The sequence below is a fragment of the Bombus vancouverensis genome, chromosome 1 (assembly GCF_051014615.1).
Source record: "Bombus vancouverensis nearcticus chromosome 1, iyBomVanc1_principal, whole genome shotgun sequence".
Lineage (NCBI taxonomy): Eukaryota > Metazoa > Arthropoda > Insecta > Hymenoptera > Apidae > Bombus > Bombus vancouverensis.
In genome coordinates, this window is record NC_134911.1 from 14444933 (window position 1) to 14463282 (window position 18350).

An 18350-nucleotide genomic window follows, 5' to 3' on the forward strand; every position below is an offset into this window, starting at 1 on the left:
GTCCGTGTCAGACAGACGTATCTCGTGATGGCAGACCAACCTGATTCCGTACACCCATGAGAATACCATCGACGTTCTTTGCGGCGGCCACCAATTGCACCAAACCGTTGTGCACGTCGTCGTTACCGTAGAGGCCGACGGCAACAGCTCCGCTGCAAAGTAACGCCAGGATGGCCAGCGAACACTTCAGCAGGGTTATCGACCTCCTGGGGCGCGGCTTCCGGTCGCAGCATCTCGTTACCAGGTAAACCAGGAGCACCAGCAACGTCAGGATTAACCAGGCTGCAGGGATACTTCCAAGTATCCCGAGACTCTGTTAATTAAAGTTAAACGTTAGTTATCGCCGTGCATCTTTAATAAAACCGTTCGCGTATACCACCTCCTTATCTCATTTTTATCGTTTCCGTTTTTCCTCCCCCCGCACTACCGTTTGCATTCGCCTTATTTTTCTGGCAATTAACGTTCGAGTAGTGTTTCTTTCGGCGTAGACGGAAATCTCGAGGTTTAATTAAATCTAAAACCATCGCCGGGATGCTCCATTTTCTTTCGTGTCTTTCGTTTTTCTTTTTCCAAAATTTCCTGCGAGCGCTAATGACTCCTTGTTAGAGAGCGAAAGAGAGAGAGAGAGAGAGAGGAGGGAGAGAGGGAGAGAGATCAGAGAAGCTTCCCAGCTACTTTCTAATTAATGATTATTCGTAGCTGCCGCTCACGCGACCAGTACCGTTAATTAAGCTTAAAACTCGACTTCCTGAACGCATAAAAATTGCAATAACCGTCTCGATATCGTGGAGCACGAGGTATCACCACGCAGAACACGAACGTCACACTCGGCGGCGATCTAAAAGAAATGCGACGCGAACGAGTATTTCCAGTAACCACGCGGACATCCGCGACTAGACTCGACGTTCTCTTAATTTCCCGGCCCGATAACGCGAACGTTGAACCGAATCGCGGCCGATCGCCGACGGATGCGTGCGCTAATCGGGACCACCGGTTACGCTCGATCGGAGCATATTATTAGCGAACGCCGCTATAGAACACGCTTGTTGCTCTTGTTCGCGCTAATTAACTGCCTGCAAGGATGTCGAAAGGTGATCCGGCTGTCTCGCGAAGATCGTCGCTCGCCGTACAGTGACTCACACCGAGTGAATCATAGTGAATTCACGTGCTCCAGAATGCTCGCCGATCGCCGATCGTCGATTGCCGTCAGTATCTTAGGCATTACGAGGGAAGATTGAAAAGTTTTCGAAATCGCCGCTACAAGTTGCTGTATTTGTTATCGTTATTGACACTGCGGAAACTTCCCTCGTAAGAATCTGTCCTCGTAAATGCGTTTTATCGACAGACGGATGGATATTTGTTATTTGAAATTTCATTTCTTTACCCATTGAGTTTTCTTTATACGCAATACGAACCTCTAAGGAGCCAGATTGGTCAATTTCATTTTTATTTATTACCACGGGGTCATTCGCTGTAAGATGACACGAGTAACAGTAAAGTAACGGTAAGGCAAATTAGCAAAATGCATTGTTTTTACAATTAGCATTGTCGTCTTTCTTTGCTTTTCGATTTATGCAATTGATCGAAGTGGCTTCTGTGAGATGATAGGATTCAAAAATCTAGGATCGAAAAAGCACAGGCGAGACTATTATGGAATAACCGAATTTCACGACTGAAATTATTTTTTAATGGGGATGGCCAATTGAATTTTTTCACGCGAGCTATATTGGCACCGTGATCCAACAAAGATAAATCGTGTCGTCGTTATCAGCTGTGTAATAACTTTTATCGTCGTTATTCTATTAATCCATCTGGTTTGGTAAAGGGTGGATTAACGCGTAGCGGAGAGTGCTATCGCATATTCTGTTTAGCGAGGAAGCTTAGTACGCTCGAAAGGTGTATCGCACTGTCGTTGTTGCTGTGACTCGCGGAAGATTTGATTTTTCTGTCGTGTTACTCAAAGGCCTGCACGCCACCGTGGGGTCAACCACCCTCGCGGCTCGCGTGCCACCCCGTGAAACCGGCTACATCGACCGGTGTATGTACATATTGCATTTCATTATTTACGCGACATCGATAAACTTCGCCTATAATTCTCGATGCCTGTGATTTTTCGCGGAAGCCGGTCGTCTCTATGTTTCCACGTGTAACAAACAGCGATAACGGCAAAATTTTCATTCGCAGGGATATTAACTGTCGCACAAAAATCGTAGCAAAGTTTAGGGCTTTTTAAAGCGGTTCGAATATAAGGACAATAATGAAATTAAAATGAGAGACGAATTTTAATTTCAGTCAGTTTGTCAGTTTATTACACCGGCCGGTTAATAACAAACTGAAGTATAATTTATTTAATTGGTGCGAATGTTCTCTAGACTGAACAACACGATTGCGAGTGTTACATATTTCAAAACGTGTGATGAATATTGAAAACAGCTAGATGCTGCGTCCATTTCGACTGTTTCGAACAATGCTTTTGGAAAGAAATTGCTGAAGCGACGCGAACAAAGCAAAGTCGAATACAATAGTTTGAAAATATATAACGAAGATATCACCAATTTGATGTTTTACATTTTTTCCAAATTTAGAAATGGAATTCCTCTGACAAGAAACTATTTCATTACCTCGATTCGTATAAGAGAAGGAAGAACGTTTTTGACGAGTATACTCGTCATGAAGAAATGGCGATATTTTGTGTTGTGACGCGAGTTTACTCGTCATGCGTAAGGAAAATAAAACAGTCATTTCATTACTCAATTCTCTATTATAACAATCACATATACTCTGTGTTTGACGAGTATACTCGTCATCGCTTACTTTTCGCGACACATTTTAGGTACACACTTTTCAAAGAGGTCGCAACAGCTAACTGGTTAACGAAACCCGTAAAATATCTTAAATATCGCGTTCGATGTAGATAATTACATCCTTAGAAATCCTCGAACGATCATCGGTGGCAGAGAAACCGAGTCATCCAGCAACGATACCGAGGTACCGAGTAGCAAAACCGATTCGCAAAGAAAAAGCAGATATGTGTCGCCAAGTTGGAGACAGAGAAAAGAAAATGATCGCAAACCGTGATGCTAGCCATCAGGGAGATATCTGTTCCTCACTTTTGTCGAGAACTTCAGCGACAGTTTCGAGTAGTTGAAGACGAATGATACAGAGAGACGTGTGAATTTATGGAAAATCTTTCTTTCACTGGCGCATTTCCCAGCCGGCAACCGATATGCTTTTCTTCCAAACAAACCTCGTTGCGCGTCGAGCTGAATTTCGCACGTACGATTGCTCTACAATCGGAAGAATCGAACGTATGCAGTTTTTCTATGCTAATGCGATTTCTTGACATTATACACCTAGATCATTTTCTAGGCAAACTTTTCGAAAATTAATACTACAGGAAAGCAAAGAAGTTGGTTTGGAAACGATTTCTGTTTGGTTGCGTTGCAAATCGTGGAGCATTTTCTGTGCTGCAGCTACAGCACAGATATAATATGAATTGTAATAGCCATTCTTACTGTATTAATTACTCTCGTTTGAAGCTTGATAGTCAAAGATAGAGGTAGAAAGAGTGGCCGAATTTCGAGACCTGAATCGCGTCTAGACAGCAAGCCTCTGTTTACAGTTTACGGAACACGAACTGAAGACGGTCGTTGCACCTAGTGCGACAGAAGCTCTGGAATAAATCCGGAAGTGCACTCGAGATAGAGGAAGAGAGAGAGAAAGAGAGAAAAAGAGAGAGAGAGAGAAAAGAAGGGACGTGCGGAAAGGGCGTGCTCGAACTTCATGGGACCCGGTTGTCTAGGAAGGTAGCACATAAAATCGCAAATGAATTCTCTTTCGAGACTCGCGAACCTCTGAAAGAGTAAATACGGGCTTCACCGCCCTCTCTTCTTGCATCGTTCGAAAAACGCGTTGTTTCTTTTGCCCTGTTAGCATACTTGGTTCTTTTATATCGTCACGTTACAAAACTCTGCTCGAATCTGAATGATCGAGTTCGTAAGTGAAAAGGATCTCGACTGTGTGTTTCGACACCATTCTGTTTGTTTCGTGTCGCAACGTAACACGTGCGACTTCGTGTTCCTCTTCACGTTTACACCACGTAGCCGCCACGTTCGTAGTCGACGAATCGTAGAAACGTTCTACTTCCTTTCCTTCTCTTTTCGTTGTGTCCGTGGCAGAACGTCGACGCGTAAAGAACTCGGACGCATTTATTCGAGTGACTGGCGAAGAGGGAAAGAGAGTAGGAGCCCGCCCCGAACAACGATCAGTGGAATTAGCAGGAACGTTCGTTGTACATCGACTTTAATCAGAAAAATCCGCCGCGTTTGTGCCACATTAAACAAGCTCTTTGCAGTGCCGAGAGACTTATCTTGTTGAGAGGGCAATCACAACTCCATTTATTCTCGGAAACGTTTGAAGAATTTGTTGGCAAAAATCGCTGGTTGATCTGAATTGTTTCCCTGATTTTATCAATCGAGGCACATGGTGTGTAAATCTCTGGATACTTTCGACTATTTTGAAATATTCGATACTTCGATTAAGTCGCGTAAGTACTTTGCGTTACATAAAACGTAATTTACGGTAGTTAATCCATCGGAACGAATTTTCTGTACACGGAAAATGACTTTCTATCAAGGGAGGGAAATAATTGCGCAGTGAATATTGCGTAATTTTACTAAATACATGGGAAAGGGTATTGAACATTTTAATTATCAAACGTGGACATTGAGAATGACATGGTTTCGTTACTATATGGATAAAAAGAAAATGACTCGTTACGAGGAGATGGACGTATGTGAAATTAATTAAGATATCTCCCGTCGTTAATCTCGATCGATAATATCCCTATTTGCACGTACATTGGCTTAAACCTCTACGGTATGGTAATTCTTTAAATTGCGACAGTATAATTAAGTTGTGTCATATTATCTGCTTGTTATGCTAATCTGAAAATAGAATGAACGAGAGAGAGGTTACCAGCAGGGTCGTCGTACCCGGGCTTTTTTCCGATTTCTTTCAAGGCGTTTGTAAGTACGTGAGATACCTTTGGAACAAAAATCCTCTTAACTAAAGTACAGTGCCCTTCTTTAAGGCAGTCACGCACTTCGATACCAGAGGTCGTCAGTTCTTTCTTCCTCTTTTCTTTTTTCAACTTCAAACATTATGGAAATTGTCTATTTAACATGGCAATGTAACAAGATACGACGAAAGAAAATTTGCGTAATGAAACGGTAATTTCTACAAACCGATTTGTACGAAAATGAAAAAGACAGAGGTGGTAGAGGTGGTAAAAGAGAGAGAGAGATCGTTAATCTACGGTCGAATTGGAGGTTAGGAAACAAACGATGAAAGATACGACAAAACGCCATCTCACGATTTAATTACCCGGCGCGGCGGTGTCGTTGCAGCGGGCGTTTCGTGAAATATTTTCAAGCAGCAGGAACAATAGCCGGGGACCCAATTACCAGAGCTCGTGTTGCGTCGAGGGTGCTCAGACAGGCGTTTCCTCGAGGCTTCTCCTTCGCTGACTACCCTACCGACGACGCATACGAGAGTAACGTGTCTGCGTGTGCATGCCAGCTAAATTTCGCACGCTTTCGATGTCACCGATATACTACGATCAACCAGGCCAGTGTGAACGTTCCACGTTATGACGCTATTTACCTTCCTCTCTTTTCTTCCTCTTTCTCACTTTTCGTTTCTGACGGTTCGTACGATCGTTGAACGATTTCGAGCGATCCGCCGATATTATGCCAATTTAAAGACGTTCGAACGTTCATTCAGGTATATAGCGTATAACTTGATACAGAACAGACGATACTGGGAAGGAATATTATGAAAAGCGGAATATCTGTATTATTTAATTCCGTTATACGCTGAAGGTAATTCCATCTGTTTCGATTCAAAGGCAGAAAATGGCGGAAATAGCGCATAAAACGGCACGTTAATGGAACTTACGAAGGAACAGAAAGAAAACGTTAAACAGTCTGAAAGAAAGGGAAAAATGAAATATCCACCGGTTGACTGAAGCAGAAAAAGCAGCAACGAAGTAGTGGAAGGACAGGCGGGGGAAGGAGGGAGGGGGTAAAGAAAAATGGCAGACAAAAGAGGAAGCGAAGGAAAGCTGGATACGAGAAACAACGACGCGAGAGAAACTGGAATCTTTCCTCTGTAATCTACGATGATTGAAAACGCATGAACAAGAAATATGATTGATGAGAAACTGGAACAGGAAACAGGAAACGCTCTGTATGCGGTAATGAAAGCGTAATCCACGATCGGTATCGATATGGATGTGCTCATTAACCGGCAAATGCTTGTTATTCGCGAATTTATCGAGGTCGTTACACATTCTTGTTCCTTCGACCTTTTTTCAACGATTTCATGAAATTGAAACAAGAAAAAAAAAAGAAAGAAAATAAAAGATTAAATGCGATCGTACATTTATATTGCAGTCAAGGTTTATGTACATCGCTGACGCAGCGTGCAAACAAATAATTACTTGGCACAAATATTCACACTCATAAAGTTTGACCCCAAATCGAAATTGAAAATTATACAAATTTCGCAATTCGATTGCGAGCTCTCGTACGATATGAACGTTGTCAAAACACGTGCTACTTCCTCCTGTTGCTCTCGTTATCCGGCACCTGCCGCTACGATAATTGGGCGGACAGCGTTCGTTTCGCCGATTACAGGAAAAAGGATCAATGTACGTGAGCACCGTTGCACGCACCTCTTTCCCAGGAAATCTCGCGAACGAGCGACAATCGAATTGCTCAAACGCAACGAGATATCCGTCTTGATCCCGTAGTAATATGTTGCCCATGCCCTCGACATCTGCAACGAAAGACGTTGCACCAGGCGATCGTACTTCTTGTCGAGAGGCACGAGAACCCGATGCTTTTGGAGTACGGGGCAAGAGGTTGCTGTGGTAGAGGGAGAGAATACCGCGTAAGCAGCGATGGGGAAAGGTTCGTACCGAAACGTGAAATATCGATGTTCTACTACGTTCGGTAACTTTTGTCAGGATAAAAGTGCAGGATTATTCTTCCACGATATTTTATTAATATATGGAAATATAATCGTACGTTGACTGATTGAAATTTGAATGCGACGTAGTTTCAAGTATCTCACAATGAACATCGATCGCAACCGTTTCGATAAAAAATTTTGTAATTTACATTGGTTTTCGCCGTTTCGTGTTTTTAGTTTAGCGAAGTAATGGTTCGATTCATTTTCGAAGACCTTAGAAATCTCGAAGTTATTGATATTATTTTTAATAATTAAGATACAGGATAACAGTGATGGCACGTGAAACGAACGATCAATGTTCGCGTTAGTTTCACATCTAACTGTGGAAACCTCTGAAGGATCAGGAAGACGGAACGATAACAGGCTAATTCGGTAACCGTTAACTCGGAAATATCATGTGACTGACTGGAGATACTATTCGAAGCGATTGGAAGTGTCTTGAGCCCATCGCTAGTTAGCGGTCTGACGTTTCGAGCCCGTTAAAGCCCACACGTTGCCCCAGGCGTATTATACGAAAGCCTTTGTGCATTGTTTGAGCTTTCCCGGCCATTGTGCTTTCCAGTTACACACAGCTTGGATTCTCGTGCACTCGTGGCATCCAGCTGCGTTTCTCTTCGTCCTTTTTCCTCTTCGCTTCTCATCCCGGCCGTGTCCTGTCTCTTCTTTCCTTCACCTTTCTTTCTCTTTCTCTTTCACTTTGTTACGCCGAACCGCGCGATTCTTTCCTCGATACAGCTACCTTTTGGACAGCTATCCGTCTGGACGGGACAAGAAACTGGAAACACTTCGCCCGAATAAAAAAAACGTACCGAGGAACTGTTTCGTGGCGTCTGGGATACCCGTTTCCTTCGGGGTAGGTCACCGTCATTTTTCCCGCTTTCGTCGAACGTTCGCGGAAAAGGTTACGTCTGTCAATCGAGATATTTCATCCTCTCGAACGGTTTTTACGAGGCGTATTCACCGATAAACAGTTCGCGAATACTTTACGTGCACGTCGTTAACATTTTATTCGCACACTATCGCGATACGATCACGTTTCACGAACGCGTTTGCGTCAGTTCGCGAATAACACGCGGACAAACGATAAACGGTGAAGATTTCAGATTTGAAACGAGCGGCACGCGACTGGATCCAGGTAGACCCAGCGCGGTTGACGAAAAAGAATGCCAGTCGATTAACACGTCATTATCGTTCATTCGTATAGAGTTTCGTCGAAAGACACGGGAACACGAGGCAATTCACTCTCGTCGACGGACGTGTGGCGATGGTCAATAAAATACGAGGCAGAGGGGTAGAGGGGCAAAGAAAATAAGTGGAAAAACGAGGATTCGAACGTCCGATGGGACTGGAACATCGTGTAATTTCATCTTACTGCGACTAGAGGATTGCGCGCCTCTGTTAATTAGCACGATTCAAGGAAATATTTTTACGGATAGTCGCGGTCGCTTTGGAATTGAACGAGACGTAATATGTTTCTCCACTAGTTATTTTACAGAGTTCCACAGATTTTATACGCGGTAATTAATTTCCAGAGTAAATGGTACAAAACGAGAGAATTAATAAGATTCGTCGAGCTCGACGATTTCACGGTTATTTCACGCACAGCGAGTTCGGCGCCCAATTTTCGAACTCAAATAGCTTTTAAAACGTCCTGTGAAACGATTACTCTAATTAACGTGCTAACTGGAACCACGAATTACAGGATGATTTTTTTCATGTAACAAAGAATTTAACGTTCCGCAATCAATTTTCATATTTCTCTGAAACTGCAAATAAGACGAAATAAAGCTTCGAATCGAACGATAATCTGATTAAGATAGGATATGCTGCTTTTACTTTATATATGTCCGGTTAAGTTTGGAATTTTGGGCGTTTGACGAACCATCAGTTATAGCTGATATTTATTGGCACAAATGTGGTTATTACAAGAGGCTACAAGTAATAGCGACGATCGGATGGTCGAGATGCTGATGACAATGAATTCAGGTTCGATAACGAATCCACGGTCAACGGGATGACGAATGCGATGCGATACACGTATGACTCAACGTACAAGTAGAACTTATCTGAATGAACTCACAGTCCAAGTGGAACTGCCCTTATATATTCTTCTCCCCACCTCTCGGGTCAATCTTTGTTTTTAAAGAGAGCTATATAATTATTCCATACCTCTGTTAGGTACACGTCCCTCCCGTGACCGTGGCTACGTTAGTGACCCGTTATGTCACTTCGAGCCCAAGCCCATCGTCATAAAATCGGATTAGAACATTAAAATTATTTCTTAGTTTTATTACTTAAGTGTAGCTATAGTAAAAGTCTGGACTAGGGTATTGGGGTTTTTCTGGGGATGTCCTTTCATCTCCGACATATATATTGTATTACACATACATCGATATTAAAATATTAATATTAAATTTAATAAAAATTGTACTACTCATGTACAACGAATTCCATCGAACCACCACATCTCCAAAAGATTCAAATTTAGCCAAACAACTTTTTGATTCGTTTCAGAAACGGATCCAACGCTTGTAACTATCTCGACGAATGCTCGGTTCACGGAGCATTGCCAAAGAATCTCTCATTTCTTTAGGACGGGGAAAGCATCGAGGAACATTTTGCTTGAAATCGACGGGAATGCTCTCTGTACGTTGGCCAAAACGGAATCGAGCCTGGATTGCTTTCGTATACTGCCCTAACTAGAGAGCAGAGCCGGTGGATTGATATCACGATTCTGTTAACCACGCGATACGCCATTTATTCCGCTGACCCAGGCGAAATTTACCGGTGGCGTGGACACGATTCGCGCATTTCTTCTGATCGTCGAGGAATTGACGAGATACGATAATATCCCGATGAGAGTTTCGTTTCTCGTCGAAGAACCGAAAGGTTTCGGATAAAATTTAAGGAACAGCAGAGAAGACAAATTTGCACTTACCTCGAGATAGATTTCGGAATGTGGATTAAAGGTGTTATTGACCGAGTGGAGAGAGACGTTGAGGTGCGGCAGGCTGTGGAAGACCCTAGCGAGCTGCGGAACCGTGTACTGTTCGGGAAGCTGCTGACCGCCCGCCATTTTGGAGAACCCTTGTCTGCCGAAAACCCCGTTGAAGAGCCTCTCCTACTCGTCAAGACATGCTACGAGAACTGTAACACCAAAGAGTCAGTGGGTTAAGAACTGCTTCTGGCTCCTTTCCCTTCTTTCGAATTCCAATATTTTCAAGTTTAATTGAAACTGCCAAAGCAATCTGACGTTAAACCAATACGTGTATACGGAAAATATTGTAGAAATTGACTCGGTGATTCTCGGGTAGAGGGAAAATTAAAGGTTCCGTGAGGATGAGGCGGATCGGCGAATCGATCAGGGAAATCGACGCTCGGCGATAGAAAGAAAGCCGGCTAATGCTGTTATATTTGACGCGAACCGATTATCCGATTTAACGTGCAATTAAACCGGTAACCACCGCGCAAAAAGGTGGATCCAATACGATCCGGATACCATTTAGTTTCGAGTCGAATTGGCCGATCTTGACGCAGTTTAATCTTTGTTAGATACGTCACGCTGCCCGATGATGTGCTCTCTTTCTCTTTCTCGACCGCTCAGTCTTTGTCACTTCTCCGAAACGCTTTGCCAGGACTGATTCAATTACGTTCGAAGCGCCGTTGTGGAAGCAACGAGCGCTTAATTAATGAAATCTGTGCCAGCTGCTCCGTTCCGCTCTCGTCGACGACGATACCCGACAAGAACACGTGCCTCTTCCGGAAGCATCTCGAGATTCTTTTTAACGAACTATTACCCTCCGGCAGCTATGTTCGAATAGGTCCACGAATAGGACCGAAGCTTTATCGGACATCGGTTTCCCTATATTAGTTTCGTCTTTTCTTCCTTTGTTGCGTTTATGCTCCTTCCTTCGCTTGTTCGTCATTGTTCTATTTGTGTTATCGTCTTTTAAGATAATTATCGATTCACCATTCCTTGCGATTATTTCGGAAGGATGTCGAGTAACTTGAGCTATGAAACTTTCGCACAGGAAGTGGTTAGAAACTTTCAAAGCTTTTCCGTTGCAGATTCAGGTTTTCGCATTTAAACCGGTTGAATTAAAATTCTGTTAAACTGAAATTATCAAAGCTACAAAATTATCTGTTACAATTACGTAATACCGTGGCACGCTAGACGCGCTAGACCAATTAGAATACCCGCATAAATACATTATGACAGTTTTAATCGAAGGAAGACGAAACAAAGACACAATGTAAGCTCAAGAGATTGAATTTCAGCGAACTGGAAGTAGGGTAGAGGAGAAATCTTTGATTAGACGGCATCCCTACGCGTAGCATTTGATTTACATAAACCGCTACGGGTTCTATTCCTCCATTCCACCCCTATTTCGACAGCCACACCCATGTATAATATCCTCTATACCCGCCGAATCTGACCGGCAGACTACGAAATATCATTTTCCCGGTCCGAAGCGATATCCTCTGGAATTTTACAATTGAGATGAATGCGTGAACACAGATGAATCTTCTTTACGGATCCGATATCCTCCTACGTATAATATTTTCTATATATAATATATATTATATATTAGATATATATATAAAATTGTATTATATAAAATTTAGGAGATTTCGTTCTGAATCCAAGCAGCAAGTAGAATATTAATACATTTAACGTCGTAGAAAATTGATGATTTCCGGTAGAATCTGATATACAGGTTAACCAGCTGCAAGTAGAAGCTTCAGCTGCACGACATCGTCGATTGCCATCTTCCTAGATGTATCTTCTCTGCCTTTTCCTCGTTCCAGTGAAATGTAACAGGAGGCGATCGTTTAAAATAGAGAAAGTTTGTCTTTTTTTCATGTATACTGCGAGATTCATAGGAGGCTAGAGATATCGCCAGAGTCGAGTCGAACGTGTTGTTTAAAATTAGAATCTTCCATGGATCCGAGTCGAACTAGAATTTATTCGATATCTTGTTCACGACATAAATTGATCCCCTTCCTCTGTTGCACGCCGTCATCGATTGTGTCGATCTCTTCCTACTTTCACCGTCTTTTCTTTTCCTTGTTTCAGTGATATTCGCTTTCTGAAAGATGACGAGTTCCCAACGTTTCTACTCTCATCCATTTCCTATGTTTTTTAACGTAACTTCTTTAACTTGGAACGACACACGTTAAACTCCTTTTATTTGCAATCTTATTCGCAATACAGTGATCAAATTACGTACGAAGTATAACGTTAAAACGATCTTCCATAAACAAACATAAACTTTTCACAGGACAAAACAACGATCTCTTCTTACAAGATAATTTCAGGACAGATAGTATCTATACGTTAACAAGTGTTTGCAAAACCGTCGATTCAAAGGTATCGTTGTCCTGTGACCACAAAAACGTTCAGAAACGGAGGTTCTTACTTTGCATTCCCAGTTAGTTCTTTGTCGTCGTCGTCGGAATTATAAACGCAGGACCGTAGAAGAGCGGATCCCTCGGACAAAATAGGTGAAAAAAACGACGGAGGTGGAGCAAAGGGAAGTACGATGGTCCAGTCCATTCTTGAACTTCCTCGGGCTGCCGTGAACACCGTGGGAAAAGACCAGCTGCCACATGCCGGCTTTAAACTACGTTACACCTGGTTACTTCTGCGGGCACAATTTCGACCATTCGAACGTTTCCATCGTGTTATTTCGACGTTTTCGCGGCTTATATCGTAATACTACGAGATAATACCGCGTGTTCGCGAATTTAGATTTGAATATTTCATTCGTCAGGCAGACTTGTAAATATCAGGTTGCAACGTGGTTTGCAACAGTTGAGGTATACGTGGTCCCACATGGGATTAAGGATAATAGTTGAGTTGGCTAGTGATATCTAATGCATTACCCGCCTACAAGCTTATGGTGGACTTATTTCATAGAATATTTAATGATAGAAAATGCAAGGAGCCTTATGCAAGCGCTGTAATGGTCCTGTAAAAAAAAAAAATCCTCAGAATCTAAACGAATAGTTCCCATATGCACGAGCTTAATTTTTTACTTTCTAGGCTTCAAAAAGTTCGAAAAACTTCCGGTAATGTTTTGTTATTGCATAAACTTCTTAACGTTTCTACTAATTGTAGAGTCGTTGGTTAAACGTCAAACGCTTGAAACTTTATTCGATAAAAATTCGAGCGAAAGAAATTCGAGGGTGAAATTTCGTCTGCATCGTCGACGATTCGGTTAGTGGGTTCAGCCGCATAAATTATTCTTCCACGACCTTTCTTTCTACCCTCGCTTAAACCAGATTTCAAAATTACTCCGCTCGTAAGGAAACTCGCGAATCTTCTTTTTTCGCTCGACTCTTTCTCAAACTTTGATAAATATTTCAAAATCGTTTCTCCTTACCCTAACCACACCTACGCTTTCATTCCAAAGTTTCATGAAAACTTTTCATTCTTAATGAACACGTTCGGCAATTGACACCTGCTATAAATCTTAAATCACGTTCGAAATTCTCTGACAATCTGGAATCAGTGGACACGGTGTAGCTCGCAGGCGGTTTCGTTGGAATTAAAGGAGGAAAGAGTGGCAAGCTACCGCGGCAATTGCATTGCTTATTGTGACGTTGCTCTTTCGTGGTTCCCATACGCCACAAAGGCATCCAGCTGCTCGAGCATGAAATTCTTCGGATCCATCAGAGGTTGCATCGCGGGAACAAGTGCACTCGTTCTCAGGTGGCCGTGCATTCCGCCAAGATCGCGGCACGCTGTTTGAATAACTTTGCGAAACTATTCGTGCGAGCATCTCTGCTTTGCCATGCTGCGTAATTATTTCAACAGATTCCATCGAGCAGTGCGATCCGTGAGCATATCCACAAGGTCATTCCGGCGAACAAGATCGAGCGATTTCCGTGCAGATCCACGTGCATAGCTTTCGTATGACGAGAGCGTCGATTACGTTGCAGATATTCAGATAAACGAAGCGTGTTCAAAATCATAGAAAATTGTTAGATTTATATAATACAATGCACGGAGTGGTCCATTTGGATTACAATCGCGCTGTGCTTTGACAGATAACGGAAGGATTGGAAACTTTGAGAGTGGTTAGTTTTTATTTGCGGTATTTCACGAGAGCGAGAGAATTTCGATCGGAAGTAGAATCGTATCGCGTAAATTGAATGCATATGGTGATCAGATTAGATGTTGGAAACGCATGTACGTTTGATTGATCTGGAATAGCCTCGATGTCGTCGACTAATACAATTTAAGGTACCACTAATATACCTCGCATGTATCTTCCGTAATTTGCCTGATTCATAGAAAATAACGTTTCTCGCGATATAAATACGGCGAAACGCGTATCATATCGAATTTTCAAGATATTTGCAGAGTCTGATTAACACGAGACACCTTATGCACGACACCTCGACAAATATTGTCAAGCGCGGTACTTAGCTCTCAAGATGCTACACGTGTCTAAGCCTAACTCAAAGGACAGATTAAGCGACGTCTCTCTGTCAATAATTACAGTTCTGCGATTCGATTGCAAATAATATCATCGACTATCATCACCTATCGGTTCTACGATCGAATCGAAGTTTCATATTAAATATGAAGGAATCTTCAAATTTCAGCGATATCGCAGCGCCAGCGAAACTCCAAGACGTTCCACGTAACACGCGTAATATATGCGTCAAAGGTTTTTACGGCAAGCGTTGAAATACTCTCACGAGCAATTGTATAGCGTTCTCGACAAATAGCTCGCAGGTCAGAGAAACGCGGGTTCTAACTTTCCACGCGCTGCTTCCACCTGCATCTTTCATTGCAACAGCAACGAAGGTTAAATACATCGTAGCGCGGGGAACCGTTCGCTCGTGTGCACGCTGCATTAACAAACAAGCCCGAAATTGTTGCAGGAATCACCTCGGCTCCGCTGGGAGGGAAGCCAACGCGGTGTACAACCGACCTGGATTAGCCTCACCGGGTATAACGGTGATTAACATTTACGAGCCGTGTTTCAAACCGGCCCACGAAAGAGTCGCACATCATCGTTTGTGTGTCCACGCGACAGAGACTAGACTACCGTGTTACGGTTCCGCCAGTCATCCCCGAGAATTCCTACTTCCTTCCTCTACGGCTACTGTTTGTGGCAAATAATCGCGTCCGAGACGAGTCCACCCTCGCGGAAGCGAGGATGGCGATGCTGGTACCGACCTTTCCTTTTGATTCCAGTTAACTGTTTTCGAGTTTGAACGATATGGACACGTCCCCGTGGGATGTCTGACAGAACGAATTTGGAAAAGCTGGGCTGTTATGAGAATTGCGCGATCTCGAGTTCGAGGATACTTGTACACAATATGGTACGTAATCACTTTCGGGAAGGAAATTTTTATCTCGTAGACGATGCACGTTCTGGATGTGCGTTTCAGGTAGACGAAAATAGATGGAGCAGGAATTCGATTTTCAAATCCAAGCTCGAGCCAAGTGAAAAGGGCCAGACGCTAAAGCGAAACCTACATGTTGGATGACTTAGTGGGGAAAATTCTATTCCGTGTGCTTAGTTTAAATAACAGTAATTCACAACGAATTGATTACAATGCACGTATCGATTATAATGACAATGCAACTGGTCTTTATACAGAGATAGAAGCAATTTGCTGGGCATTAAAGAAAATAATGGAGCAGAGGATGGACAATTATGTTATTGGAACGATTCCCTTGTGGACATTGACGATCTACTTCCTTCGCTCTAATTCGCCACCGTTTAGAGAAAATGAAAATAACGATAAAGCAGCATGGACAAAACGGTTTGCTTTTAGTTTAGTTGTTGGAGGACCTTAATGTCTCGTTCAGAGGATTTCAATTGTTTTCAATTGCGTTCAATGATGATCTGTGTAACGCTTTAAATTTGGATCGATCGAGATCACAGAGCGTGGCTGCGACAAACGAATATGATCGCGACTGTACGATCAAATTTCGTACCAAGATTTCGGAAGATTTACAATAAAAGTCGAACACGAGGTACGACTTGAATTTCCTATTTGCCCGGTAATACGCGCGGTCAACGATTTCACAGTTATCAAGATTATCTTATCAGAGTGTGCTTTTTACTACGCTTCGTGTTGTAACACGTGACATTCTTGGGACCTTTCTATGTCACGTTCCAAGCGTCGCAACGATTCACGAGAAAAATCGTGATTATTCCGATAAATAACATACACGGAACTACTGCAGCTCTTATTACAAAAAATTGATTAATTATTGCATAAGAGAATGTTGCAAGTTAAACGTCGACTGAAATATCAGCAACGTTGCTCAACATATTTTGTTGACAACTAAGTGATTGCGGATTTTGTCATTACCACCTAATTATATGCGATACCTATGCTCTTGTGAGAATATGAATTTTTCATTTTTGCGATCTTTGTATGAATTTCTCACCTAAAAGCTAAAGAAAGAATATATCCGCAAATCACAAACGTATGGCTGCCTATTCAATGTTAATCAACGTTTACTAATTAGTTTGATGCAAACGTTATTCCACTGATCTTCCACTCGTTGTTTTTATATTATTTCCAAAAGTCTGTAGTAGAGATTTGCTTAAATTTTTGGTAAACTTTGCACGTAATTCTTAGCGAATTACTTGATAGGAAATACAGAAATGACCAGACGATATAGAAATCGCGAGTCATCAACGATTTCACGCGACGTCTCGATGATTTATCGAGACCACGTAATTGTTTAAACAGTCTGGCGCTGATTTCTGTTTCGCACGGTCGTTGTATATACGAACGATGATAATTGCAGTGTTTACAGAATCGCGCGTAAAATCAAAACGACGAGCGGTGCGAGTAATTATTTCCTCTGTGTAATTTCCGTAGTGATCATCGGCTAGCCACGATTCTTCCTCCGAAATGTCAAATTATTTCCGTGCGTTCCTCCACGAGACAAAACTCGCCAACGATGCAGAAAATCTCCGCGACATCGGAGATTTTATTTCTTAAGAATTTATGAATTCGAACAACGATCCGACCGATCTGTCTCATCGACGATAATTTGTATCTTTCCACCTTCTTTTTTCGTTTTTCCTAGCTCGGTAACTATAGGAGATAACGGTGCACGTGATATAAAGCTTATCTACTCGTCTCTTATCTATTAACGCAGCCTCGTAGTAACGATCGTACTTGGAATTCGTGCAATTTCAACTTCTCCGTGGAATATCATAGATATACGAACGATTGAAAACGTTTCCTGAAAGTAGTCGTAATTAAACGTCGATTCTCGGCTAAGTAAATTACAGTTATTAGACACGAGACGCTTCTGCAATGAGACGATGGGGTTGGAAAACGCAGCCTGTTCGATGAGAAAAGTGCGCTACCGCTCCGTGAATATTTCCTGTTGAAATTACCGTTGCTTCGAATATTTCTCGAGTCTCCGGCTTTAACCCCTACCGTTTCCCTCGCTTCTTTTTCGCGTTTATGTTCGTATCTTCCTCTCGAATTATCAAATTCCCCGATAACGAAGACCGTAGGGTACACAAAAGATTGTCTGAAAATCATCCGCGATAGAATCGAAGAAATTTTAGTAATCGAAGAGAGAAGGAGTTCCCCAAGGAACGGAGTTGTAGGAATAAAAGTTGGTAATTAGAGCAATGTAAGCGGCGAAAATTACCTCCTACCGAGTCGCCTAGGAATACTTCGTACAAGTTGGGAACAGAGGATACAGACCCAGATCGAGGAAGAACTTTCCTTTGAATAGTACTCTAAGTAAAGGGAAACTCTCGAAGACCAGGAACGAAACGGAAATGTAATTTGAAACTTGGCAAGGCTGTCCGAACATCGTCGAATGAATCTGCTTATAAAAATCGACATAACAATTTTTCTATCTACTTTACATTGAATACTTTATATATTATATATATTTTTCTTTGTCGTACTCTTTGCATTTCTGCCTTCATAAATTTCCTATAAATGCATAAAAATTCGTCGTTTAATCAACGTGTACGTGTCTCGCTTCGTAGATAAAGCACCGCGTTTAATTACACGTGATGTTATCTATCCTAATGAAAGCGACGTAGTGTTTCTAAACGGATATCTATAAATCTACCTTAATCCAGGTCTCGTTCCATCGATATCGTTTTATAGTTGGGTACAAACTTTCAAGTTCTTGCAGAGTCGCTTAAAAGCTGCGCAAGAAGCTTTCCGGCCGTTTAATATCGCGGCTGCATAAAAAGGAAATCACGCCTGTGGATTATAAATCGCTTACGAACACGTTCAACCTGTTCCCGGTATTTTCTTTATCCAAAACGGCGAACCTAGGTGGGACGATATTAACG

At 42.3% G+C, this 18350-nt stretch overlaps 2 protein-coding genes across 4 annotated transcripts in view; one reads left to right on the forward strand and one right to left on the reverse strand.

The window, feature by feature from the left end:
• Positions 1–18350, reverse strand: part of tty (tweety) — a 46062-nt gene that overhangs the window by 10607 nt on the left and 17105 nt on the right. For all 3 annotated transcript variants that reach the window (XM_033328095.2, XM_033328092.2, XM_033328093.2), the window contains exons 2-3: positions 9974–10182; positions 41–313 (exon numbers count right to left, since the gene is read on the reverse strand). In XM_033328095.2, coding sequence (XP_033183986.1) covers positions 41–313; positions 9974–10111 — 411 coding nt within the window. In that variant the 5' untranslated portion in view covers positions 10112–10182. The remainder of the gene's footprint in view (positions 1–40; positions 314–9973; positions 10183–18350) is intronic.
• On the forward strand, positions 1082–5799 carry LOC143303033 (uncharacterized). The gene is given in 5 exon segments (XM_076620771.1): positions 1082–1091; positions 1964–2085; positions 5409–5534; positions 5536–5628; positions 5785–5799. Coding segments are annotated over 5 exon segments (366 nt in total).